Here is a 23679-nt window from a genome sequence, read left to right as displayed (position 1 = left end):
TAAATTTGCATACATTTCCTTATATTTGCAAGAAAATAGCACAAATCATCCGATGCTTTATTGGACAGACTAATCTAACCGGGGACTGAAGCCAGGGCAAAAGCAGACTTGGAAACACTTCAGTGGAGAGGGCTACTTCTTCACACACACACAAACCACCATCGGGTTTCCCAGGAGAGGCGCCTGCTCTGTTCTCAGTTATATTACAAGAAGGCCTGGAGCCGCCCACTGAGATGAGGGCCTAGGCTCTGCTAGACACAGAGACAGTCAATCCCCAGTGTCAATAGACAGGACAGACAAGAGAAAGGAAGCATGGCGATCCTCCAAGCTCTAGACCCACGCTGCCTTCCCCCGCCAGAGCTTTTCCCAGTTAGTGCATGGGAGGTGGGTCCGGGATCACCGCGGGCTGCCCAACTCTCCCCGTCTTGCATGTGTCACTAGAGAGCGGAACAATGCTGATCCCAGCTGCCCAACCAAATCCAGCAGCAGATTTTCTTTTCTTCCCCCCCCCCAGCCCCTGAAAGATTTTTGGGCTTTTGATGATTTCCCCTCTGAAGAGCTTCTCTGAACTTAAAGGGGAACTTTCCTGGAACACAGGGCCATTTTGTGCTGGTCTTCCAGGTCCTTTAATGCTTGAGGGTTGCTTAGTAGCTCTCGGAGATGGTTTCCATGGTGTGAGTGCTATAAACAGCAGGGGGGTGGTACAGATGCAAAATCACAATTAGCCCTTTGATATGAAAAGAAAAGGAGGACTTGTGGCACCTTAGAGACTAACAAATTTATTTGAGCATAAGTTTTCGTGAGCTACAGCTCACTTCATCGGATGCATTCACTGAATACATCTGATGAAGTGAGCTGTAGCTCACGAAAGCTTATGCTCAAATAAATTTGTTAGTCTCTAAGGTGCCACAAGTCCTCCTTTTCTTTTTGCGAATACAGACTAACAGGGCTGCTACTCTGAACCCTTTGATGTAGTAACAGCAAGGCCAGGCTCCCAGTAACAGAACACCATGGGGCTAGCTACCCCTCATTAACACTCACACCTCTGCCATTCACCTCTACAGGGAACCACCATCGTGTGTAGCATCTTCAGGCCAATATGAGACACGCTCATTGTCCCTCCCGGTAATTCCCAGCTGCTAGACTGTGTCGTTCTCTTCCTTGGCCAAGTAAGGGTGTAAGGGGGAAGAGTAAGACCTTCCAAATCTCGGGTTGCCCCTCCATAGGCATTACCCCTATAAGCAAGCGGACACATGCTCCCTTTCAGTGACTGCAGTAACTTATTGAATTGTTCGGGGGGGCAGGAAGGGCTGGAACCAGACTCCCGACTCCGATTCTTTCTTGAGGTTGCTCGTGGCGGGGCTCAGCTCTGCCCTGCAGCTTGTGCCCCTCAGCCTGAGCTTCAGGGCCTTCCCCACGGCCAGGTTCTTCCACCCTGGCTCACTTTCAGTGGCACCTTGCTCCGAGCAATCCTAGTGATCCCAGCAGGTGAAGGCGAGAGCGGCGGAATCTAGCCCTGACCCTTTAACCTGGTCAGTTTGTCCCTCATTAATATCACTTCTGCCAAGTCACCCTCAGCTCCCCGGATCTTCCTCAACACCTTCCCACCCCAGTCTCCGTCAGAATAGCCCTGGGAAGAGCCTGCTGCGAGCTTTCAGAGTAGCAGCCGTGTTAGTCTGTATTCGCAAAAAGAAAAGGAGTACTTGTGGCACCTTAGAGACTAACAAATTTATTTGATGCATGCGATGAAGCGAGCTGTATCTCACAAAAGCTTATGCTCAAGTACTCCTTTTCTTGCTGCGACCTTGATATTCTGTGCTTCTTTTCTGCCAGCCACGTGTAGCTTTGCCCCTGTGCCTTTCTGCCTTCCAGTATCTGGCACGCAAGGAGATTTTGCTTTTATTTCTCCGATGGGATCCAGAATGTTTTGTGGCAAACCCCAATCTGACTGCCCTTTACTCAGTCAATCCCCAGTACCCTCAGTCAGTCACTAATTCAGACACCCTCCTATCTTCCTCTCCCTCACCTATAGTTCCCCTCCCCGCAAGGCACAGCACCATCTGTTCCTATTTCTACTTTAGAAAACTTCCCTTCCTCCAAGGATCACAAAGAGAACAGGCCCCCGGATCCAATGTCTCAGTCACATGTACATCGACCCTGCAGGGCTAGCATTATCAAACGGAATAGATAAATAAATACATGGTGCATCCAAGTCCCTCCCAGCCCACAGCCAGAAGGATGTCTCCATCCTGGGGGAGCCCATTTTCCGATGTTGCTTCTCCACAGTCATGCAGCTAGCGGGCCAGGCTCAGACGTGAGCGGTTTCCTTCTCGGCATGGGCCATTCTGTACCGTGGCACGTTCCCTCTCACCACACTCCGGCTCCGCAGTGGATGACGGGATTCTGCTCCTGCTGGAGGACAGTGCACCAACCATGGAAACATGGGCTCCTGTTCCCTCCCAGAGTCTGCTCCTTCACCTTCACTCGGGTTCCTCCTTCCCAAAACAGTTGCTGAGGGCTTCACACACGAGGTTCCGAAACAACACAGGGGGTGGGAAAGCGTCACAAGGTGGGCTCCGGAGCTGGAGAAGGTGTCGTCTTCCATTCGGGTTTGTGGGTGGAACTGAGACCGTTCAGCTACAGAGTTTGAGTGGGGCACACGGTGCACTTCAAAGCCCTTGGTAAGCTCTGATACGCCACCACATCTGGTTCCTGGGGGGAAAGAGAGAAGGCCTCAGCACCTGGCCAACATGCTTCCCCCACCCCACCACCTTTGCTGTCCTAAAGCATCGGCATGAAATGACTGATCAGACGGGCCCAGATTCTCAGCTGGTGCAAAACAGCACCTCTCCCCAGAGCTATGCTGAGTTACATCAGCTGATGACCTCGCCCCTCGCAGTACGCCCATTCCTATACTCCCAGAAGTGGCCCTTTTTATTGTTCTCTTTCTCGTCCCCACCCAGAGGTGCTGGAACCACTGCCGCATCCCCTGGTTTGAAGTGGTTTCCATCATATACATGGTTTACAATTTGGTTCAAGGCTCTCAGCACCCCAACAATACAAATTGTTCCAGCCCCCTTGGCCCCATCCCAGCCTGCCTGTGAAGGAGATGATCAGCCAGGTGGGATGGGAGGGTTTGTTCTCTTCTCTCCCTCCATCCCTCTCTCTGCAGTCGGTGGAAGGTGCTGGGGCTCAGCACCTCTGAAATCGAGGCTCTGCTGGCCAGGTTTTCAAGAGCTCCCTACGCTCAGCCAGTCCCGTTGTCCTTAGCAAGCTGGGAGGGGAGTATCCATTATTCTCAAGAAGCAAGGAGACGTCTCCATTTTCCCAACAGGAGATGCCGAGTGCTGAGGTCTCTTGAAAATCCAGCACCTCCCGCTGGGACCCAACACTTGCCCCATTCCAGGACAGAGGCCGCTTCTGAAAATTTGGGTCAAAGCTTGTCCATCTTCAGTGCTGCAGCGATTTGAGGAAAGGACTGATTTGCAACCAGTTCAGTTAAATGGGTGCTAGCTCCCTGTATGGATGCTTATAATCTGATTTGAATCTGGTTTGTGAGTGAGTTCGTTGGTCAGTTCCTCATCCAATTCAGCTAAATTGACAAACTGGATTTAAAAAGAATTAAGAGCATCCACTCAGGGTTTAACTAAATCAGTTTTTCAAGCAGTTTAAATTAAGCCACTGTGACTTTGGCTACAGACAAGGCCAGCCCCTTGAGATGTGGCCCTTTGGAGGAGACAGTGTGGCCTAGTGGATAGAGCACTGGGCTGGGACTCAGGAGATCTCGGTTTTATCCCTGGCCACTGGCCTGCTTCGCAAGTCACTGCCTCGCTCTGTGCCTCAGTTTCCCACCAGTGAAATGGGCAAAAGGATCCTGACCTCCTTTGTAAAGTGCATTGAGACCTATGGACGAGAAGCACTCTGGAACAGCTAGGTACTATGTTATTATTCCCATGCTGTAAAATGTCCAGTTCTGGGTAAACAGCAGCAGCTGTGGAAGAACATCTCAACTCCTGGATGCTTTATCTGAGTCCAGCCCACTCTCCAAACCTTTCCAGATCCTCCCATCCCTCATGCTGTCCCTTGGCCACGTCTTTAAACACGTGAACAGAAAGCAGCGTCCCTCTCACCTGGGGGCCTATGTGACCTCCTCGGATGTATTCTCGGGGGTCCTTTGGAGCAGGTCGTAGATAGTGGTTAAAGGCTCTTTCTGTGGGCTCCGCTCTGTGTTATTTTCCAGATGACGAAGGGCCTGAAACAAAAGCAGACACATTTGTTATGGGGAGGACTTTGCAAGCCGTTTTCTCTGCAGATGAATTTGGTAAAAATTCTCCCCCAAAATCAGCAAGGGTTGAACGTGCCAAAGCACAGACTTCTACCAACTGAACTAGCAGAGCAACTTCATTACCTGGTAATAGTTGTAGGTTGTTATCCTCTAGGCAGACCAGAGCGGGACATGACACACAGTGCTGTTACCCTCGCAGCAGTGGACATGGCTTAATCTCACCCCTCCAAACTCAAACCTCTACGCTAAATGAGGAAACCCTGATAGGAACATTGTTTGTATGAAGTGTTTGGTCCTCAGTCCTTGCAATGGTTTGTTGTGTCTGTGACGACCCCATCATGGGTCATCAGCAGGGATAAACCCAGCATTTCTGCCTCAAGAAGCATAAACCACATCAGCTCAGGCTAAAGGAGCGACACTGTTAACCAATAGCAGTAGTAGGTTGTTATCCTCTCTGCATACCAGTCACTCGAGGGAGACGTGGCACACTTGGGCAGCGGGGTTCCCGTTCACACAACACTGTCTTGGTGCAGCATGCCAACCCGGGGCTGCACCAGTGCATTCTGGGATCCTGGAGGCACGGATCCCATAGTGCCTTATACTTCTGCTGTCAGCAAAGACCACTGGGTAACTTCCACCCTGCATTGTGAGACAGGATGCATCTGAACTCTTGGGACTCCCGGCCTCTCCATCAGTGTATAGACAAAGACGTGGGGGGAGGAGGGTCTTCACATTCCCCATATGTGCAGTGCCTGCCTGAAGAGCTCCTCCATGTGCAAACACAGACAGATGGCCGGCTGGCCTGCTCCCCTCCCTATACCTAAACAAGGAGCAATAAACAGGCGAGTGCGGATGTGGTGTAGGACGACATACTGCAGGCTCCTAGGATCACTCTTCACCACACAGCACAGCCGGGTTAGCCTCGCCTGGCTCTGAGCAGCCACCCCACAAAGCCCTGCCTATCTTACTGAGTCCTCACTGGTGCTTGCACTCCCCCACCCACGTTGCTAGGACTTCTGGGGACAGATCCACCGGCTCTTAGCACTGCCATGCGCCCAGCCACTCTGATTCTTTCCCAGTGGTTTGTACTAGAACTTGTCTGTCCTGCTGAGCATGTAGGGGATTGTGGGATGGCACCGGAGGGCTAGGTGGGTCATAGCCTGCAGCCATGCCGCAAAGCGGGTGGGGGACCGGCCTAAGTGAAAGCAACACTCTGGCTCTAACCCGCCCCCCGCAGACCCAGCAGTGCAGGTTTGAAAGCGCCACTGAACTCAGGAGAGAGGGTTGTGTGTGGACAGGAGGGAGTCAAGGGCAGCCCAAATAAGAGCCATACAAGAGACATACAAGGGTACCCCCAGCGAGGTACAAAGGTGCAAACGTACACACCCAGGGGAAATCACACCTCCAAAGGGAAGAGAAGAGACATACACATCGCAGAGAGAGCAACACCCTCCCAGAAAGGACACATGCACCCATTAGAAAGACAGCCCCGGCCCCCAGAATGGAGCAACACACAGAGAAGTTCTACGCACACCCGAATGACAGCTACAGCCCCAGAGGAGATGCACAAACCAGACAGGGGAACAGTGTGCAGCACACAGGAGCATCACACACACACACAACCCAGCCGAGAGAGAAGTCATGCAGACACTTACGCACGCCTCCCCGGCGCAGAGCCTGATGCTCCCCAGAGGAAATGTACGCACACAAACAGCAAAGAGCAGTCACACCCAGACAGAAGAGTGACACAACAGACAGAAAGGAGCAATGCACACGCCAAAGAGTGAAAGAGCCCATTCGCTACTCCCTCTCCTCCTTGCGCCAGGCAGCTCGTGATTGACAGAAGTGATCATTTCTGCTGGGCAAAACAGCAGCACCTGGTGGCCGTAGCAAGAGGATGTAACTTCCTGGAGCTGCCACAAGAAGGATGTTTAAAGAGGAAGTCAGAATCCCTTCCCCTAGAGAGATCACAGTCTAAACACACAAAGGGTGAGACTTCTAGAGGGAGGATCTCTTTCCTACAACCCTGCCTACTGCATCACTTATTGCTAATGTCTAATGAAAGAGTCCCGGCCATCCCCCTGCCCAAGGCAGTGCTTGGCGGGGAAGGCTGCTGGATAACCTCAACTCAGAGCACCCACCTGGTCATTACCTTCTGGGGGACTCCTCAAGATCTCAGAGTACTGTGGGTCCGACGGACTTTCTTCCACTGGGCCCGTGTGGGTGGCAGCTGAGGAAAGAGCATGAGGTTAAGAGAGAAGCGAGAAAAACCAAGTTCCAAGCAGCCTGGAGCATCGGGATCTTTGCCACCCACGCCTCACGTCTGTCGTGAGCTTAGCCCTGCACAGATCCAAATCCACAGAGCCACCCCCACAAAATCACGGGCAGGGAATCCATGTGCGTCTTTCTCCAGAGAAGACACAATCAGGCATGTTTGATGCTAAGATGCTGAATCCTGGGTACATTTGGATTATAATGTAAAAGGGGATAAGGCCTTGAATATGACGGGCATTGGGCCTATTCTCCCTGTGGCCAACTCTCATGAGTTTATCATGAGCCTTCTGGTAGTTGGTACGTTTCTTTAAGCTGCAGCTCCCAGAGTCATGTGATTATGGGAGAATCTCTGTGCTCATTCAAAAAAAAAAAAAAAGCCAGATTCTAGCCTCCTTCACAGAAGAGAGTTCAGATCAGAGCCCTGCACAGGACTATTATTTAATCCCGCTATTATGACAGCGCATCCTGTGGGATCCCAGTCCTGCTGCAGGGCTCTAGTTCAGACAACACAGCAGAGTCCAGCCCTGGTACAAGCGATGGGCTGGAAAGGACTTTCCTTACCTGGGTCAGCTGACTTCTCATTGTTCATCCGCCAACACCAGACAGCAGTCCCAAGGCTTAGCACTAACAGGAAGAAAGTCAGCACAATGTACCCTGGCTTCGAGAAGGACGCGTCTGCATCTGGAATGGCAGAGGTTGGAGGTTAGCGGCATCCCGCCAGGGTTTGTGGGTAACGAAGAGCCAGGGCTTAACGTCCCCTAGCCATTAGGCCGCGGCTGAAAGAGACGCTGCCACTCATGGAGCCTGAGCTGAAGGGGAACCTTCAGTGACTGTGGGAAAGACGCATGGTGAGAAAGGGACTTCAGACTCTATGCCCAGCAAGGCCATTTGCTCCCAGTCATGGGGGTGTTATTTGGTCACATGGGGCCCCTCTGAAGAGTAACCAGACCAAACGATGACTGAGCTGGATACAAACCAACGACTCGTTCGATACCCAAATCCCCTGAGGAATGCGGTCCCTTTCTACGCTGTGTAGCAAATGGGGCAGTGTTTCTTAGGCAACTCCTCATGCCCCTCATCAGATCTGCATCTCCCATCCCCATAGCCTCTGGGCAGCATGAGCGAATGTAGCATCGGGACACCGCAGTGAGGTAGAGCGGCGGGATCGTCCCTCATTTCTACAGACAGGGAAATTGATACATGGGGGGGAAGCGGCTGGACCAAGGCTTCCTAGAAGATTAGTGGCCGAGCTGGGAATAAAAGTGAGGTCTCTCGAGTCCCAAGCTGGTGACCTAACCACTAGACCGCACTCTCTCCCTGAAACAAAGCATCAAGTGTTGCCATCTACACAGAGACAGGCCACAAGCCCCTCACCTCCACTGTGGCAGATGCTTTGCAGGTCAAAGGAGACGATCTTCTGATCCACGGGGTTGCTGACCGTGCAGGTGTAGGTGGCATTCAGGGAGCTGGGCAGCAGAGACAGCTGGAGCATCCTGCCATCAGGGGAGAGCTGGTGCCGACCGGGATCCAGCTCTTGGACCGGGTTCCCTTTCCCCCAGGTGATGCTCACATTTCCCTTCCCCGTGTCCTGGCATTGCAGTGTGATGTTGCACCCCTCCAGCGTGCTGGCGAGCAGCTGACTCCGGATCCGGGGCTCTGGCACTGGCTCTGTGTTCAAAGACAAGCGACACCCAGAGGAATCGGATCCACTCCAGTCACCGTGACAGCTGATCCCTGTTGCTCGGAGTCCCTACACCCCATTCACCCCGACCCCAACCCAAGGCAGGTTGGAAGTTCCAGAAGGGAAGAACGTGACTGAGCGCACCCTTAGTGAGGCAGAAATTCCTCGAAATGCAGGAGTTCTGAGTGTAGCTAAACAGCACGGTCCAGGAGACGGGCAACCTTAGAGCTGGTCTACAGGAGAAGGTAAGGTTGACCCTGTTTTATCCACACAGCAAAACCCCCACTAGGCACATGCCATAATCTTGGAGTTGAATCTCTCTGCAGGACTTTGTATTACCAGCCCCGAACCTTGAAAAAAAAATCACGAGTCAAGCCCCCAATCAAGAAAGATGATTTTTAAGCCAGAGGGTTTTGAAGCCAAACCACACATTTTCCTTGCCTTTGGCATCACTCCCGTCACCATTTCTAGCTTCTCTCTGCAACCAGGATGAGAAATATTTTTTGGAAAGGAAAGCTGAGATTCTCATGCAGTCTATTGATTCCAGCAGCTGGGGCTTTAAGAGCCACGCCAGCTAGGGTGAGAGTTGCGGTAACATTGTTTGACAGCACTGGCTTTCCTGTGCTCAACTTTGGGCGGGGGAGTCGCTGGAGGGGGCTGGTAGCTACGGCGGAGGGGGGTGTGCGGTGCAGGGCCAGGCTGGAAGTGGTGGATGTGGCTGAAGCTTTGACTTTGAGCATCCTGGGTAAAATTAAGGCACATGCAGGGAGCTAGGGCTGGGGTTATATGCTGCTTAAAACCTTTATTGAACCTTAATAGGTGCATAGACCCTGTGCTGGCCCCTCTGCACAGGGGAGCATTTCACCCAAGTGCACAAAATCATTTGGCAGTGTGGCCTAGTGGATTGAGCACCGAACTGGGGCTCAGAAGACTTGGGGTCTATTCTGACTCTGCCCCTCTCCTGCTGGGTGACCTAAGGTGTGGCCCTGCCCTGTGCCTCAGTTTCCCCATCTGCAAAATGGGGGTAATGCTACTGACCTCTACTGTAAATTGCTTTGAGATCTACAAATGAAGAGTGAGGGATTACTGTTACTATCAGAGCTTCAGCCACCGTGTACTCCTGGAAACGCCGTTAAATAGCGATTTGTCGGCACTTACCATAGACCACAAGGAGAAAGGCCTGTTCCTCCACAGTTGCTGGTACGATCTTAACCCGGGCCTCATAAACTCCGCTGTCACCCAGCTCCAGAGCCTTGATCCTCAGTGAGGTCTCGTTGTACATTTCTAGCCTCTGCTGAAATCTGTCACTGGGATCCGGTCGCTCAAACTTCCTCCCATTGAACTCAGCCAGCTGGATCGTCACACCTGTCCCAGCATTAAAGCTCCATTCGATTTCTTTCACCTTTTTCCCAGGAGATAGATCCACAGACAGCACCACCGATCCTCCCAGAGTCCCATTCACCAGGTGGCGGGGAGTCGGTGCTTGGGCAAACAGGATATCTAAGAAAGAGGGCAAGGCAGAAACGTTACAGCCTTCTAGTGTGTCACAAGATAAACAGAAAAGCAGCAGAAAGGAGGCAAATCGAAGCACGGTTTTTAGTTTGCTAAATTTCCCTTCCAGGCTGCATCTCTTTTAAAAATACCCCCCCTCTGTGTACTCTCAATAGCGCATCAGGTTATGTCTAGGCTGCAGCTGAGGGGCGCGCTTTGCAGCAGACAGACATACCCACCCTAGCTCTAATCTAGCTAGCTCACGTACTGGAGCAGCACGAGCTAGCTACCTGAATGCTCAGTGTCCCAGACGGGCTTGCACAGCCTATGGTGCTGCGGCTTCCCTGCTATTGTTACGTGAGCTAGCGAGATTAAAGCGGTCCGTCTACACCTGCCACAATCACACACCCTGAGGGCAGCATGGACACAAGCTGAGAAGGAAGGGAAATGCCTCTGTGATGCATGGCTAGAAAGGGTTAAACATCCAGCCAAATAAATAACCCTCATAAGACATGTGGGGAGACAATGTTTGTGTTTTTGTGTATTTACATATGTATGAATAGGTTTCAGAGTAGCAGCCGTGTTAGTCTGTATTCGCAAAAAGAAAAGGAGTACTTGTGGCACCTTAGAGACTAACAAATTTATTAGAGCATAAGCTTTCGTGAGCTACAGCTCACTTCATCGGATGCATTTGGTGGAAAAAACAGAGGAGAGATTTATATACACACACACAGAGAACATGAAACAATGGGTTTATCATACACACTGTAAGGAGAGTGATCACTTAAGATAAGCCATCACCAGCGGGGGGGGGGGGGGGGGGAGGGGAAGGAGGAAAACCTTTCATGGTGACAAGCAAGGTAGGCTAATTCCAGCAGTTAACAAGAATATCAGAATATCAAATTTGTTAGTCTCTAAGGTGCCACGGGTACTCCTTTTCTTTTTAAGAATATCAGAGGAACAGTGGGGGGTGGGGTGGGAGGGAGAAATACCATGGGGAAATAGACAGAGACAAACACCTACAAGATCTCTATCATGCATTCCTACAACTACAATATCCACCTGCTGAAGTGAAGAGACAGATTGACAGAGCCAGAAGAGTACCCAGAAGTCACCTACTACAGGACAGGTCCAACAAAGAAAATAACAGAACGCCACTAGCCATCACCTTCAACCCCCAACTAAAACCTCTCCAACGCATCATCAAGGATCTGCAACCTATCCTGAAGGACGACCCATCACTCTCACAGATCTTGGGAGACAGGCCAGTCCTTGCTTACAGACAGCCCCCCAACCTGAAGCAAATACTTACCAGCAACCACACACCACACAACAGAACCACTAACCCAAGAACCTATCCTTGCAACAAAGCCCGTTGCCAACTCTGTCCACATATCTATTCAGGGGATACCATCATAGGGCCTAATCACATCAGCCACACTATCAGAGGCTCGTTCACCTGCGCATCTACCAATGTGATATATGCCATCATGTGCCAGCAATGCCCCTCTGCCATGTACATTGGCCAAACTGGACAGTCTCTACGTAAAAGAATGAATGGACACAAATCAGACGTCAAGAATTATAACATTCAAAAACCAGTTGGAGAACACTTCAATCTCTCTGGTCACTCGATCACAGACCTAAGAGTGGCTATCCTTCAACAAAAAAGCTTCAAAAACAGACTCCAACGAGAGACTGCTGAATTGGAATTAATTTGCAAAGTGGATACAATTAACTTAGGCTTGAATAGAGACTGGGAATGGATGAGTCATTACACAAAGTAAAACTATTTCCCCGTGTTATTTCTCTCCCCCACCCCACCCCCCACTGTTCCTCAGATATTCTTGTTAACTGCTGGAATTAGCCTACCTTGCTTGTCACCATGAAAGGTTTTCCTCCTTTCCCCCCCCTGCTGCTGGTGATGGCTTATCTTAAGTGATCACTCTCCTTACAGTGTGTATGATAAACCCATTGTTTCATGTTCTCTGTGTGTGTGTATATAAATCTCTCCTCTGTTTTTTCCACCAAATGCATCCGATGAAGTGAGCTGTAGCTCACGAAAGCTTATGCTCTAATAAATTTGTTAGTCTCTAAGGTGCCACAAGTTTCAGAGTAGCAGCCGTGTTAGTCTGTATTCGCAAAAAGAAAAGGAGCACCCGTGGCACCTTAGAGACTAATTATGCGCTAATAAATTTGTTAGTCTCTAAGGTGCCACAAGTACTCCTTTTCTTTTTATATATGAATAGGGTGGACAATGTAATCAGCAGTCCCTGTCTACACTGTATTCTGATAATTCAGAGATCAAAAGAACATCCTGTCATGTAAATGAATTGTAAACAAGGCATATCTCAGTATGTATTGTAAACAAGGCATATCTCTCTTTGAAATGTACTGTGAATGGTGGAGGAACAAGCAAATGGCCTAATGTTAATTCTATAGCTAAGTACCGGTGATAGGCCTCCTTCAAAGTCATCCTAATTACCTTTTGTTCCCTGAGGAATTCCAACTTGTCAAAAGACATGAAATTGTATAAAAGATCCTTGGGTCCTGATTCTGTCATCTCAGATCTGCTTAGGCGTCATCAGGGAAAGTTTGAGTTGAAAGAGTGAGGTCTCAGTTATGCTGGTATGCCCTGAATATGAGATTTGGACATTGAACTATGACCTATGAACTATTTCTGAAAGAACTCTTTGCAACTACAAAGCTCACCAGCTCTGCTCTGAATCTAAACCTCAGCGAACCGAACTCATGTCTATGTAAATATTGATCTTTTAACCATATCCTCTCTCTTTTGTTTTTTTAATAAATTTTAGTTTAGTTAATAAGAACTGGCTGTATCGTGTATTTGGGTAAGATCTGGAACATTCATTAACCTGGGAGGTGATGTGTCCGATCCTTTGGCATAGGTAGAACCTTTTCTTTTATATGATGAAATAAGATTTACAGAATTTTTCGTCATATTTGATGTGGCTACCTGGATGGAGGCCTGAGGCCGGATCACTTGAAGGGAACTGTGTTGTCTGGACTTCTGAGTAACCAGTGAGGTAATAAAGAAGCTGTTTTATGCTGGCTTGGTGAATCTAAGTATTGGAATATCCACCAGCTTTATTGGAGTTGTCTGCCCCATTCTTTGCAGTTCAGCCTAATTGAGGGACCACAGCTGGCCCCCACGAGGATGCTGGTCACAATCACACACCCTGAGGGCAGCATAGACACAAGCTGAGAAGGAAAGGAAACGCCTCCCTGTGCAGAGGGCTTGCACAAGGCATGCTGCACCACTTGAGTTCTCAGCACATGGTTTCAGAGGGTGCTAAGTGGCGCTTATGCCTTCTGTAGTGGTCCTTTGCACGGGGTACATTCACCTTTACAAGTTTTGCCTGAGCCTGCAAATCCTTACTCAGGTGAATAGTCACATAGGCCATAAAGATATTTAAGCTCCTGATTGCCCTATAGAAGTTTGATGACATTTAGACTTCTATGATCTAGACCCTTGAGGCAGGGACTGTCTTCGTTCTGCATTTGTCTGGCCCCTAACACAGCAGAATCCTGGTAAGGAGTGGAGCTGCAGATAATAATTACAGCCCCACTGAGGTCAAGGGCTTGCAGGGCTAGATCCGCAAGTGGAGACCATTTGGTCAGGGTAATGCATTTCTCCAGATCCAGGCTCCCGTTTGCAGGAAGATGTTCCTGTTGACAAGGAAACCAGCGAAGATTCTGAGCTCAGCTGTTTCTCTTTAGCCCACATTCATCAGAACCGCTTTGGTCGAGAAGAATTGGAGCAGGAATCTCATCAGAACAACAGCCCCTGAGATTTTGGGAAGGGTTCCTCATAAACATGGCCAAGTCACCTCGCTTTCCTCCTTTGCCCTAGTAGATTGACAGCAGCAAAGCAGCTGGTAAGCTTAGACCCCCTGCTGAGTAATAGCTCAGGGAGTGTGTCTACAAGGCCATCATGCACCATTCAGATACATTTTAGTTCCTGCTGGTCTGTTTGCTTGATCCTCTGCAAAAGCCTAGCCCTGAAATCACCTTGGAGGGAGGGGAAATGAATGTTCTATATTTTGTTTCTATAACAACAAATGCCAGCCTCATTAAAAGCCAACTAAAGCCTGCTGAGAAATCTGGTATTTCTTTGGGATTAGGCCATGGGATCCCCCCCCGCACACCATCTGGTGCGTTCGCAAACTGTGTTGGCACAAGCACGTGTGTGCAGTGCAGGGGCGTTTCGCCCTGGGTGAAGAACGATAGCTGGCCAGCTCAGATGTCTTTGCTGAGGCAAAGCCTTCCTTGGAGTCAGCTGGGGCATACGTCCACATGGTGTAGATTAGCTTCACTTTATTGAAGTGAATAGGAGCCCCCAATACCCAGCGGATATCCATCAGCATTGCTCCGTTGATTGCTATGGGAATATTCTGATTTACAACAGCATTGAATTTGGTCCTGGATAAACAATAGCTGACACCTTTCACCCTTTAGGATCCCAAAAGGGTTTGCAAACTGGATTGGCTAGCTCCTCGAAGCTATACTCTAGCTCAGCAGGAGTTATAAGACAGAGGCAGGAGGCACTGGGTGAGGTTCCCAGGCTGTGCTCTGCAGGTCAAACTCCATGTCAGAATGGTCCCTTATGGGGTTAACAAAAAACATCTATAGAAAGGGATCATTTCACCAACCACCAAAATGCAGCCACCTCTGGGGTAGAAGAGGGCAGCTGTTTAATACCACACCTCCAATCTGATTTTAAAAGCTGACCAAGTTTGTTCTCATCCAGCCCCAGCTAGAAGGGAAGATGCTGTAGGCTGTTGGCCTATCGCCCCAGCTCAGGAAAGGCTCCCATCAGAACCAGAGCCCTCTGCTCTTTCAGCCTTTATAGGCATCAGGTGCACATCAGGTAGCCACCTGGCCCCTTCCCAGGTGGGGGTGATCATGCCGACCCCCAGGCCCAACTCCTGTTACCAAGAATTGAGGGAAAAGGGGAAGGGGAAACAGGGAGGGGGCAGACCAAGGGGAAGGGGGGGCAATGGGATGTGATATTCATTGCAAGGGTCGCCGCAGTGGTTAGGGAAGCAGCTATGACCCGCGATGCCAGGCTTCCTGTGTGAGCTTTGGCACAGCATTTAGGCCCAGATCTGCAGAGGTATTTATGTATCTAACTCTCACTGAAATCACAGGTGTCTAAATACCTTTGACAACATGGGCCTTCATTGCTCTGTGCCTCAGTTTCCCCATCTGTAAACTGAGGATAGTAGCACTGCCCTGCTTCACAGGGGTTTGGTGAGGACAAATCCATTAATGATTTTGAGGTGCCCAGATATTACGGTGATGAGGGGCCATGAAAGTACCTAAGATTTACAGTTTTAACCCTGGTGTCCTGACTAAATTGCAGCTTTGCTACAGTCTTGTTTCACATCCTCATCTAATGTTGTTGCGTGCTGTTAAACAGCTGCCCTACCCCACTCCAGAGGTGGGCAAAATGATCTCTGGCTATAACGTGTTAAGTCTTTAGGATGAAAGGTGCCATGTTACTGAATTTAAACCTAGTCCCACAAGCCGTGATTTCCCTTCTCCCTTCGCCAGAGTGGATGTGGAGAAGAAACAGCTGTGCCTATGTATTAAAGAAGATTAAATTCCCAACATCAGAGAGTTTACTTCTTATAAACCTTCCCGCAGCCCACATTACAAGCTGCCTCTTTGTATTGCTTTGTACACATCTCTGCATAGGAAGTGCTCAGCATCCATGGGACTTTTGTTATGCTGATCCTATTTGTCTGAAGAAAGAAAAGGAGTACTTGTCGCACCTTAGAGACTAACAAATTTATTAGAGCATAAGCTTTCGTGAGCTACAGCTCACTGTCTGAGGCGTCCTTTGATTTTCTTTTTTTTTTTAATCTGTGCTTTAAAACTCTTGTGGCTTTCCTGTGATTTAGCTCCTCTTGCATGTCACCCATGTCAGGCTAGTAGGTTTACAGTAATTGTACAGCGCCTGGTGGTTAGGGTGCTAACCTGTAACGTCTGGTCCTGACTCAGGAAAGTCGCTAAGCACATGCTAAAGGGTCAGATTTTCTCCAGAGCTCAGGGCCAGATGTCCCAGCACTCACAACTGCAGCTGGACTCTCCAGAGGGCACAGCGCGCCTTGCAGAGTCAACATACATATCTGACCATCTAGCCTGATTTGTGGGTGCCGAGCTCTTTTGAAAATCCTGGTCTCTGGGGAAAATCCAAGTCCCACACACAGCTCCCATTGACTTCAACGGGGACCTGGGTTTCACCCACGGCACTTCTCTGAACTGGGGCCTTTGTCAGTGGTCAACAGGCAGCACAAAGCGAGTTGGCTTTGGCTGGGGGCCATTTGCCATGAACCCCCACCCAGGAAAGTAGACGAGGCCCCAAAATCCTACATCAAGTAAATTTGCCTCATCAGCATTTCCAGACTCTTGGGACAGTTCCACAACTTGAAATCTCTGACAGCCAGCCTGCATCTGCCTGTATCAGGTACTTCTGTGGCCTCAGGTGTGTTTCCTTTGATGTTTCCACAACAAATAAAAATAATGTATTAACCATCTAGGCCCAACTGGGGCTCAACTAACCTTGTTTACCCAACACACATGAACATACCAGGCCAAGCTACATGCACACTACTTCTCTGGCTGGCTTCTACAACGCAGAGTTCAGTAAACACCATTCGAAGGCTTGCGAACTATGTAATAGGATACTACTCTATTCCTGGATGCAGCAGCCCCCGCGATGGTAGCACCCGAGTGCCTCAAATTTTTAATTTATTTATTCTCACAACATCCCTCTGAGGTAGGGGAGGGTTGGTACCCCTGTTTTACATATGGGGAAACTCAGGCACGGACAGACTAAGCCTCACACAGGAAGGCCGAGCAGGGAATTGGCTCTTCAAAGTCAAGCACAATTTGACTGGGGAAAATTGGGTGAAATCCTCTGTCTTGTGTTATATAGGAGGCCAGACTAGATGATCAAAATGCACCTTTTTGGCCTTAAAATATATGATTGAAAGTTTCAGGCTAGGGTGCTAACCACTGGACCATCCTTCCTCATCTCTGGAATACTTGGCTTTATTAATGCTTCCAACTGTATTTAATTTTAGGGATGTTCATCAAGATCTCTGCAAAACACTGTACATACTAGCAACTAGCACAGCCACATACATCAGCGGCTTGGCGCAGAACCACCTTCTTCCCATTGTCCTCATCCATTCTCAGGCCAGTTTACCAGAGGCCAGTAGCTCGACTGATGCGTGGGGCTTGCCATGATACTGACATCTGCTTTAGAAAAGGCAACCGTTCCCTAGCCACAAATTTGTTCTCAGCTGCTCTGTTTCCGTTTGCTGCTTCCACACCATTGTTCAGGGTAGTTTAAGGAAATGATGGGTTGGAAAGCCACCATTGCTGGGTCACTTTGCTACAATGAAATAATTTCCTGAGTTTGTCAGCATGGTACGATTTTTATCCTGTTTACCCAGAAGTTGTTTGGAACAGGTTAATCTTGGTAAATCCCTGGTCTCAAACTGGAAAAAGCTGGCTGCTCGTCGGGGAACAGTGGATCATAACAGAAAGATCTACGAGTTGAAGGGGAGAAGCATAAATGCTATGGTGCCACAGGAAACTTTAAGATAGATAGATAGATAGATCAGATGGCAGGATAGATAAATAGATGGGAAAGACCATTGAGTAATGATGAGAGATAGAGATAGATATAGGATATTGTCAAGGTTCCTTCCCCACTCTGAACTCTAGGGTACAGATGTGGGGACCTGCATGAAAAATCCTCTAAGCTTATTTTTACCAGCTTAGGTTAAAACTTCCCCAAGGTACAAACTATTTTATCTTTTGCCCTTGGACTCTATTGCTGCAACCACCAAGCGTCTAGTAAATGTATAACAGGGAAAGAGCCCGCTTGCAAACGTCTTTCCCCCAAAATCCTCCCCAAACCCTACATCCCCTTTCCTGGGGAAGGCTTGATAAAAATCCTCACCAATTTGCATAGGTGAACACAGACCCAAACCCTTGGATCTTAAGAACAATGAAAAAGCAATCAGGTTCTTAAAAGAAGAATTTTAATTGAAGAAAAAGTAAAAAGAAACACCTCTGTAAAATCAGGATGCTAAATACCTTACAGGGTAATCAGATTCAAAACAGAGAATCCCTCTAGGCAAAACCTTAAGTTACAAAAAGACAAAACCAGGAATCTACATTCCATTCGGCACAACTTATTTTCTCAGCCATTTAAAGGAATCAGAGTCTCAGGCGTCTCTAGCTAGATACTTACTAAGTTCTAAGACTCCGTTCCTGTTCTGTTCCCGGCAAAACATCACACAGACAGAGAGACCCTTTGTTTCTCCCCCCTCCAGCTTTGAAAATATTTTGTCTCCTCATTGGTCATTTTGATCAGGTGCCAGCGGGGTTATCCTAGCTTCTTAACCCTTTACAGGTGAAAGGGTTTTTCCTCTAGCCAGGAGGGATTTTAAAGGTATTTACCCTTCCCTTTATATTTATGACAGATAGTAGTTAAAAATTATAACTGATTTGAACCAAGTGATTATGGTGTATTTTGTACGTGGATCAGTCCAATTTCAGTCTAATGAAATCACAGCAGGGACGTGCAGTTGTTGAGAGATTTTTTGGATCTGCATTTGTTCAGTGCTAACCCATTTTTGGCGGCGGCTCGTTGTTACACCAGACCTATGTCCTACACAATTGTGCAGACAGAGGAGAACAAAGAGAGCAATCGGGAAGTGCTAAACCATCAGAAATGTCCTTTCTTCTTCCTCATTTGCCCGACAGAATCATGAACCTGCGGGCTGAGAAAAGTGTCCTTTTTTTAAAAAAAATGGTGACATGTTTTGCAGCAGCATATTTTGTAAAAATAGTAAGTTTTAGGAACAAGATCTCTCTGCTGATCTGTCTCTGCTATTAAATGATTTCTCTAGGAACTCCGGTTTTGGTGACAATTATTAGATTTGTGGATTAGCAAAGTGAGAATTAACGGAGGTTCTTCTGTCTTGTTCTACATAAGAGAAAAATGGCAAAGCTGCACTGGGTTCAGTGAGTCTACAGCAGTTTACACCAGCTGGGCATCTGGCCCATAACGTTCATGAGCTGTTGATAAAAATCAGATGATAAATTTGCAGAGACTAGTCTCCTTTCTTCAGACACCTGAAAATCAACAACCTAAGGAAGAAATCCCGATTGTTAGCATCCTTTATTTCTTCAGTGGTACAGTTATAAATTCTTTAAAAAAAACCAACATCACATAATCAACTGGATTAGATAGCACTCTGGAAAATATCTAGCAACAAATCTGCAGTGGGTGAAAATAAATTGGTCTAGAGAACTGTTACACCTCTATTAATGTAGCTTTGATATTCCACTCACATTAATTTAACATTCAATAACTATCCAATCTGAAAAAATGCATAGAAAGTTGCCATAAATGCACTGAACACAATTTACCATGGGGAAAAACATACCAGCTGGTTCTGAGCTGGTTCTCCCTTCAGTCTCCTGCTCTTTGCTATACATTCTGACATTGTAGTATTCCTTCTTCCTTGTGCCAGACTCTGCCCTGGGTGCATAGAATTTAAACCAATTCTGGTTCACCTACCTGGAGAGAGGCTGATCAGCGTCACTAGTAATAAAGGGAGAGAGGGTTTTTTGCTGGACACCTCCATGTCTTCACCGCTCTCTGTGTGTCTCTGCGCTGATCCTGGTAGCAGAGGCAGATGCTGGGAGATGGGGAGGAGCAAAACTGCATCCGGCACACCCTCTAGGGGTCTGTGCATCCAGGAGCTTAGCACCATTATTAATTGATTATCCATTGGTACACAAGAGAGTATGCAGGGCACAGGTCAGTGTGTACAAAAAATCATAACTGCTTCTCTGATGGCTGGATTCGCAACATGGCCCTTCCGCCAGGCTGTCGAGTGCTTGCTTATAGCCAAGTATTGATGTCCTGGCTCACTACGGAATCTTACATTAGGACAATTAAATCATCACCTCCCCAGATTCAAATCTCCCTTGGGCTAGGGGCATTCCTGCTAAATCCTGTGCTACAGATAGGACATTGTCTCCAAATCTAAGGTCTGGCCTGTGCACTGGTTTAACTATGTCTGTGTGTCGATCAGCCCTAAACAAGGATCCACAGGGAAACACCAAGAATGAAGGAACCCAGGGCTCGATCCTGGGCAGTGCTGAGAACCTTCAACTCACATTGACGTCAATGGGAGAGAAAGACTCTGAGGCCCAGATCCTGAAAGGGGTCTCGCCCCCAATCTCCCATGGGACCTGGGAGGAGTTGGACAAAAGGACTTTGTAGGAAGAGCTGAGAATCCTGCAGGATCCTGGGATGACTGAAGACAAAGGCCAAAGATCCAGGGCCGTTGTCGCTGTGAAGTCATTTACCGCAGCGCAATGGTCTCACCACCCTTCTGAGCTGGTGGCGCTTTATGCCCACTTTACAGAGGTGTAAAGAAGGGCACAAGACACGGGGAGAACTGGGCCCACAGAGGCCCCGCAGCCTCCAAGCCTGAGGGGAGCCAAAAGATCTGCATGCTGATTGAGTGCGGTTGACTAAATCAATTCCACTGGGGGCTGAAAAAGCCCTCTGGGCAGCTGTGGGAGAGAACAGGGTGGTCCTGTGAAGAGAATCATGTGCCAGAGAAGGGAAATATCCCCCTGTTGGGCTCGTCTATGCACCTGGCTTGCTGTTCTGAGGCACAGAATGGGGACATCCGAAATCCTCGGGAAGGAGGCGGCTGGGACACCTGTTAGCAAGTATCATCATCAGCAACAACCAGCAACAAAAAAGGATCTCGAGCCACAGACAATTGAAGTAGGGCCTGGCCCAGGGCAGCCGATGGAAATGCTCCCCATGACAGGTGCAAGTGTCACGGGGGTTTGGATCAGCTCCTTCAACTGAAGCCATCTGGCTGCTTTGCCATCTGGCTGGCAATCTGGGCTGGCTTATTCAACTCCCAGGGAAGACAATAGAGGGTCTTTCCCTGAGAGTCGGCTCCCTTCAATCAATGGGAGTCTTTCTATGGGCTGAGGCACTTAACTTAGCCAGTTTTGTGCACCTAGCGATCCCAGGGTATCCATGCACCTGTGCCCAGGCCCCAAACCCCCGTTCTCTGATGCGCTTGGGAGCTGCCGTCTCTGAGAGCCGGGTGTCTCATGTGAACGATCAGCGTCTCCATTGACCTCCGTGCACTCACGCTGATTTACACGAGCTGTGGATCCGACCCAATGCCTCTCCCAAGCTATGGCCGGTGAGATGTGCTCAAGATGCCTGCACCGGACTGGAACTGAAATGCTAGGTTTCCAACTGCCTTGTCTGTGGGGAAGTAGACGGCAGACGAGCTACTTTGAGAACAGAGAAGTATTTGCAACTAGCGCTTTTATTATAGACTTGTTCAGGGAGCCAAATTCTGCCTACAGACACGTAGTCTAGCCAGCAACCCTGTGCAGTCCAGGACAGGACTCAGTGGGGCCACAATCAGCAGGACACACTGGGAGCTGGGGGGCCATAGGGAACCACAGGATCTGTCTGGGTCCAACAGCCTGGGTATAAATCTCCTTTATATTCATCACAGACTAGCCCTGTGTCTTCTCTACACGGAGGATGCCATTCCCATTAACTCTTAGGAGGGTTGCAAATTTGTATCTGCAGGGAGCACTCTGCCCAAACTCTCCTGCTTAGACAAAGCATCGGGCCCAGCTTTCACCAAAGGAGGTTGTTGGTTGCTGAAGCCATGGAGGGAGGCAAGCACCAAACACAGGATGGCCACATGCAGGCATCAGCCAGATGATATTCAGACCTATGGAACAATACTGGATAAACGGACCCACTGGTCTGATATGATCCAGCAACACTGCCAGTAAATCGGACAACAATGAAAAGGAGGGGTCACAGCATGACCAAACACTGGACTAAATAGAACCATCAGTGTTAACAAGAGGTTGGGGGGAAGGATGTCCAATGGATAAGGCAGTAGGCAATGAGACCCAGATCCTTAAAATCAACAGGAGTGAGGTGCCTACATACCTTGGAGGATCTGACCGAGTCAGGGCTCCTGGGTTCGAATCCTGGTTCTGCCAATGATTTGTGAGCCAGTTGTTATGCCTCATTTTCCCTCTCTATGAAAGGGGGACACTAAACAGGGCTGGTTGAAAGTTTTCCTTCTATTCCTTTTTTTTTGCTGGAATTTGGGTTTTTGACTCAATGTAAATTTTGGCATCTGCCGTCCTAGAAATGTTTTTCATCAGAGCCCTGAGAAACTCAGAACAAATATTTTCCCAGCCCAGGACCACACGTATTTCAGGCTCCAACAAAAAATGTCCAACAGAAAACGTTGACGAAAAGAATTCCCGCCTCTTTTCCGATGACATTTTCCAGGAGGGGAGAAACCCCCTTTCCCAACCAGCTAATAATAATCCTGGCCCTTGGTAGCAAAGAGCTGGCTGAAAAAAGGGAAGTGTTGCTAACAAGAAGGAAAGATTATTTTTTTATTTAAAAAAATCCCTCAAGGCAAAAAAACAAAGGAAGAGCTTTGATACAATGGGCTGTTTTGTTTCAGAAGGACAAAGTGGGGGGAGGGGAAATGTCAGGTGTTTCCTGTTCTGCTCTCAGCAGTTCTGGAAATTCAAGGAAAATGATTCACCTATTCCCAAAAGACTAATTAAGCCATTCACCAGCTGGAGCACTTTCCACCAGAGAATCTCAAAGCACCTTACAAATCCTAGGGTGAAATTCACCCAGGAGCAGAAGGCTGGCATAAAATCTAGGCACCAAATAATCTTGTGCAGCTGCCCAAATATTCACAGCAAAGAATCCAGGACAACCCAGTGGCTTCGCATGAGGCCACTGTGAACCTTGAGCAAATTCACAAAACTCTGATCTGTCCGGGGCTGGTTCCTGGATGGAACATCTGAGGACTAAATTGTGCAGAGTTTGCCCTTACCCAACTGTGAGAAGGAGGAACTGAAAACTTCTGATATGAAGCTAAAAGCCAATGGGTGGAAACCACCATCTTCCAAAACAGCTAGGGAAGCAGTTTATAGAGAGGCTGGATGGCATGTAGTAAATTTCCCCTGATTCTTCAGAAAGGCAATGCACTGTTCGAGAAGGAAGTGAAAGCAATCAAGGGAGGGCTAGCATCCTTCTGGCAGCTGACGCGGGAACAATTCTCTTTGGGGTCGTTAGATCTTGGCGTGTGCATGTTTGAACCAAACTGCCCATCCTGACCTGGTCCACAGGGCTTCTACTCCCATGTCAACGCAATCAGTCCCTAACATCTACCCCTACAGTGATGCCAACAAGTAAGCTGGACTTAGGAGGAGGGCAGCTGGGGTAGTTGATAGTGACACATAATTTACAAACAAACACGGCACCAATAAGATGGGTGTCCATCATTGCCTAGCTATCCAGAACTCTAGACAGTACAGCCAAAAGGAACGACTGTGGCCGTCTAATCTGACCTCTGGCATAGCAAAGCCAGAGGGTTTCACCCAGTAGTTCCTGCACTGAGACCAACTTGTGAGTGAGCTAGAGTGGGTCTTGGACAAATGCAGCCAGTCTCAATTTAATGACTTCAAACACGGCACCACATCCCTAAGTAAATTGTTCCAAGGGTCAGTTACCCTCTTAAAGATGGGTATCTAGTAGGAATCGGCAGTTAAGTCTCGGGTGTTTAGGTTCTTAACTTCCATTGATTTCAATGGGAGGTAGACACCGAAATACCTTTTACAATCTGGGCCTCAGTGCCTCAGATGCTAACAGTTGGGAGGCTCTGCTGCCTGGTCTGGAACCAGCAACCTACCCGTGAAAAGCTCTGTGGCCCATTGCCAGCCCCCTCTGAGCTCTCCAGCTCCTCCACCGGCTGCAATATCCATCAGCGAGTCTCATGCAGAAGGCACCTTGTCCTAT

General features: G+C 48.6%; 1 protein-coding gene across 4 annotated transcripts in view; it reads right to left on the bottom strand.

Moving 5' to 3' along the window:
* Positions 1-23679, bottom strand: part of LOC119847561 (SLAM family member 8-like) — a 29713-nt gene continuing 6034 nt past the window's right edge. Inside the window, exons 1-9 of one of the 4 annotated variants that reach the window (XM_043501899.1) lie at positions 19360-20082; positions 9399-9740; positions 7934-8227; positions 7121-7183; positions 6427-6515; positions 4131-4252; positions 1805-2712; positions 964-1651; positions 1-727 (exon numbers count right to left, since the gene is read on the bottom strand). In XM_043501899.1, the coding sequence (XP_043357834.1) occupies positions 4139-4252; positions 6427-6515; positions 7121-7183; positions 7934-8227; positions 9399-9740; positions 19360-19573 (1116 nt within the window). In that variant the 5' untranslated portion in view covers positions 19574-20082 and the 3' untranslated portion in view covers positions 1-727; positions 964-1651; positions 1805-2712; positions 4131-4138. Of the gene's footprint in view, positions 728-963; positions 1652-1804; positions 2713-4130; positions 4253-6426; positions 6516-7120; positions 7241-7933; positions 8228-9398; positions 9741-19359; positions 20083-23679 lie in introns of those variants that run through there. The other 3 variants (XM_043501900.1, XM_043501898.1, XM_043501901.1) reach the window with 3 other exon arrangements.

Source organism: Dermochelys coriacea, chromosome 24 (assembly GCF_009764565.3).
Source record: "Dermochelys coriacea isolate rDerCor1 chromosome 24, rDerCor1.pri.v4, whole genome shotgun sequence".
In the NCBI taxonomy this organism is placed as follows: domain Eukaryota; kingdom Metazoa; phylum Chordata; order Testudines; family Dermochelyidae; genus Dermochelys; species Dermochelys coriacea.
Note: the sequence above shows the minus strand (reverse complement) of the source record. Positions and strands in the feature narration are given on the sequence as shown.